The following is a 3,406-nucleotide window of genomic DNA, read 5'->3' on the forward strand; positions in this document are numbered from 1 at the left end:
CAAGAAATACTAAATTTATACCATTGGCGTACTTAACTCGAATGACTGACATTTTTACCGTTACTAATTGTTTGTACATAAGTTTCAACTTTAAAATCAAAATTCTTAATAAGTATTGGGCGGAATTATAAAATTTAAAGTCTGTTGTAAGGAGAACTGTAAGAGCTTTCAAAAGAAATATTACTCAACCCCCAATGCCATTTAAATATTTTGGGGTGATGCTTACCCTTGCTTGAGGGTGAAAATGGCGGGAGTCAAAAATACCAGCAAAGAATGTCCCCCTTTAATCTAAAATCGAGGGGTCTGAGCGTTTTTCTACAATCTTGACGCAGTTCCTGAAAATGTCTCTGTTTCGTTTTCATTTGGCCACCCTGTATATTAAAATCGGATTATGAATATTGCTTACCTTGAAAATCCTGTTCAATTGGTCCACCTCCGATTTGCCGGGAAACAAAGCGTTCATGAGCAGCAACTCGGCAAATATACACCCGACTGACCACATATCAATGGGAGTGGAATATTCCTTCGCGCACAGCAACAGCTCCGGTGCTCTGTACCACAAAGTGACCACTATGGGTGTGTACGCCTTTAACGGAGACCCGTATTCCCTAGCTAAACCGAAATCGCCGACTTTCAGGATGCCCTTATGCGACAGCAACAAATTGGAAGTCTTCAGGTCCCTGTGTAGTATCCAGTTGTCGTGTAGGTGAGCGACGGCGAGAAGCAGCTGTCGCAACAGGCACTTGATTTCGCCGGGCATGAAGTTTTGCTTTTTGTGCCGCATGGTTTCCATGAGCGACTTGAGGTCGTGCTCCACGTAATCCATGACGATGAAGATCTTGTCCATGTTGCTCCCGACCACTATTTCCCTGACGGTGACGATGTTTGGGTGCTGCCCTTTGAGTAGAGTGTTGATCTCGCGTAAGGAGGTTATCGGGAAGCCTTCTTTCTCCTTTTCCATTTTCAAGCGCTTCAACGCGACTATGTCCTCTGTTCGCTTGTCCCGAGCACGGTACACCACGCCGTAAGTGCCCTCTTCTATGCGATTCAGACATTGGAACTCTTCCACTGATCTGCAACCCTAAAAAATAATTTAAAAGAAAACGTCGATATATCTTCCATATAATTATGCATCCGAAATGCGAGAACACGGAAGAAAATACGCTAAATCTTTATGTTGAAAAGATATATTGCTAAATCATTATTTACCTGTACAGCCGGATAATAAGGAGGCAAATCTTCATCAAGCTTAGGCTTCTCGCTCTCTCTCCTTTCAGTCCTATCTCCCGTTTCTATGGTCTCTTCCAAATCTTCATCCTTATCACTCTTAGGTGAGGCAGAGATTGACCTCTCGCTACTCCTGCTGGCACTTCTGCTGTGACTCCTACTCCTGCTACGACTTCTCGATCTTCTCTCTGAATATGGACTCTCGTCATCTCTTGTTTCAGAAGTACCGTCCGAACGTTCACTATGTCGGGTTTCGCTTCTGCTGCTGTGAACACTGTCCTCGCTCTGTTCACTCTTGTCTTCGTGTTCTTCGTATAATTCATCCATTTCGGGATCGGAATTGTCCGAGACGGTCACAACTGGTTCTTCGGATTTCATACGTTTCGACTCGTGTTTGGAGTAGGACTCTTCCTCCTGTTTTCTTTTCGACGCTTTGGCGAGATGGCGTCGTTCTCGTTCCACGCGAGATTGTTCCTTTAGCCGTGCCATTTCTCGTTCTAAAACGACATCCAATATAATAATGTTTACAGATACCTACATTTAAAGCAAAATAATTTATTGAACAATAAATCTTACCTGCTTCTAATAATTTATCTCTTCTCTGCTCTTGTTCAGCTTTTTCTTCGTCTGTTAATTTGCCTTCTTCCTTATCTTTACGTTGTTTTTTTTCTTCAGTTGTAATATTAATAATCTCCTTAACGTACATTCCAGCTTCTCCCTGTAATGGATCGTTACTCTCATCCCTATATTTCCTTTCTCTGTGGGAAAGTTTACCATGACTGTCGTCATCTCCCTTTGAGGTTCTTTTGCTTAGCAAACGCTCCCTTAAATCATGTAAGGTCTTGTCAGCCCTGCTACGTTTTTCGTCTTCATAGTGATCTCTTTTATGTTTTTCAGAATCCCTGCCATACCTAGACTCACGCATCTCTTTAGCTTTTTTCTCGTCGTGTTTTCTTGACTCGGAATGCCTAGATCTGGACTGCTCGTCCTTTCTGTCCCTATGGCTTCTCTCATATTGAGTTTCGTAACTCAATTGTTCAAAACTTTGCTTTTCTCGGTAATATCTCTCTTTCTCCCTTTGATAATGTTCTCTTTCTTTAGCGGATCTGCCCGATTTATCCCTTTGAAAAAAGAAAAATGCACATAAACACCATAATAATAATTGACTCCATTACAAACTACAAAGCAAATATCTACCTATGATGCTTTTCCCTGTGAGAATGTCGTTCATCACGATGACGATCAGATCTTTTATGACGTGGCCTTTCGTGGTCCCTACCATCTCTTCTTTTATTTCGTGACTGAGATGAAACTCGGGCTTGGGGGGGTTTGATGTCTAATGCATCTATATTTTCACTTTCCTCTTCAGATAGACTAAAAGCAAACATAAACATTGTAATGCCAAAACTATATGAATTAAGAACTAACCTGAAATCCATAAGTTCCTGTTTTGATTTGGTATCTAGTGGGCTTTGCCGTAATTCTCCATCCTCACTTTGATCATCAGCAGAAGCATTATCAGACATTTTATAAACGTCAACACAACGCGAAAAACAACTAATCTATAAAAATATAGGTTATGTTAAATATTAAGTATTTTGACATTTTGACAATAACAGATTATTGACAAATATCCATCATCTCATCTTCTTCCTCTAAATCAATGAGAAAAGCTTGCCATAAAAGTTGTTACACTTCCGTCATAAGTAAATAGATTCTAATTTTTTTAACGTAGGGTTCTGAAATTACGTATTAGGAATTTACGAAAATTAAATCTTTAGCCTGGTTCTACATGCATGCGTCAACACGAATATCCATGAGTAAAATTTGACCCCTTCACATGGAACGTACCTAAGACGGATCCGTATTTATTTTGACATGAGCGATCACCACTTCTATTCTTTTTAATTGAACATACAAATAAAAAGCCAAAAGTAAACAAATTACTTTGACGTGAAGGAAGCACGCTTACAGCGACAGATAGACGAGTGTCAGAGAAAGAAAGAGACAGTTGAGGTAATATATTTCTCTTTCGCGATGGCACGTGATTGGTTAACGCAACTCCATCCCCAATGATTAGAGAGAAAGAAAGCGAGTATCCAAACTATCGCATTTTCTGTCTAGAGAGTTTACACTTTTTAACACGCTGTGCTTTCTCCATATAGTATAATGCTCTAAG

At 40.2% G+C, this 3,406-nt stretch overlaps 1 protein-coding gene across 1 annotated transcript in view; it reads right to left on the bottom strand.

Moving 5' to 3' along the window:
• LOC108917124 (serine/threonine-protein kinase PITSLRE) overlaps positions 1 to 2,803 on the bottom strand; it is a 10,344-nt gene extending 7,541 nt beyond the window's left edge. The window contains exons 1-5 of the mRNA XM_018723582.1: positions 2,656 to 2,803; positions 2,425 to 2,601; positions 1,804 to 2,348; positions 1,210 to 1,724; positions 407 to 1,081 (exon numbers count right to left, since the gene is read on the bottom strand). Of these exons, the coding sequence (XP_018579098.1) occupies positions 407 to 1,081; positions 1,210 to 1,724; positions 1,804 to 2,348; positions 2,425 to 2,601; positions 2,656 to 2,753 (2,010 nt within the window). The 5' untranslated portion in view covers positions 2,754 to 2,803. The remainder of the gene's footprint in view (positions 1 to 406; positions 1,082 to 1,209; positions 1,725 to 1,803; positions 2,349 to 2,424; positions 2,602 to 2,655) is intronic.
• Positions 2,804 to 3,406: the final 603 nt, after the last annotated feature.

The sequence above is a fragment of the Anoplophora glabripennis genome, unplaced genomic scaffold (assembly GCF_000390285.2).
Source record: "Anoplophora glabripennis isolate ALB-LARVAE unplaced genomic scaffold, Agla_2.0 scaffold85, whole genome shotgun sequence".
In the NCBI taxonomy this organism is placed as follows: domain Eukaryota; kingdom Metazoa; phylum Arthropoda; class Insecta; order Coleoptera; family Cerambycidae; genus Anoplophora; species Anoplophora glabripennis.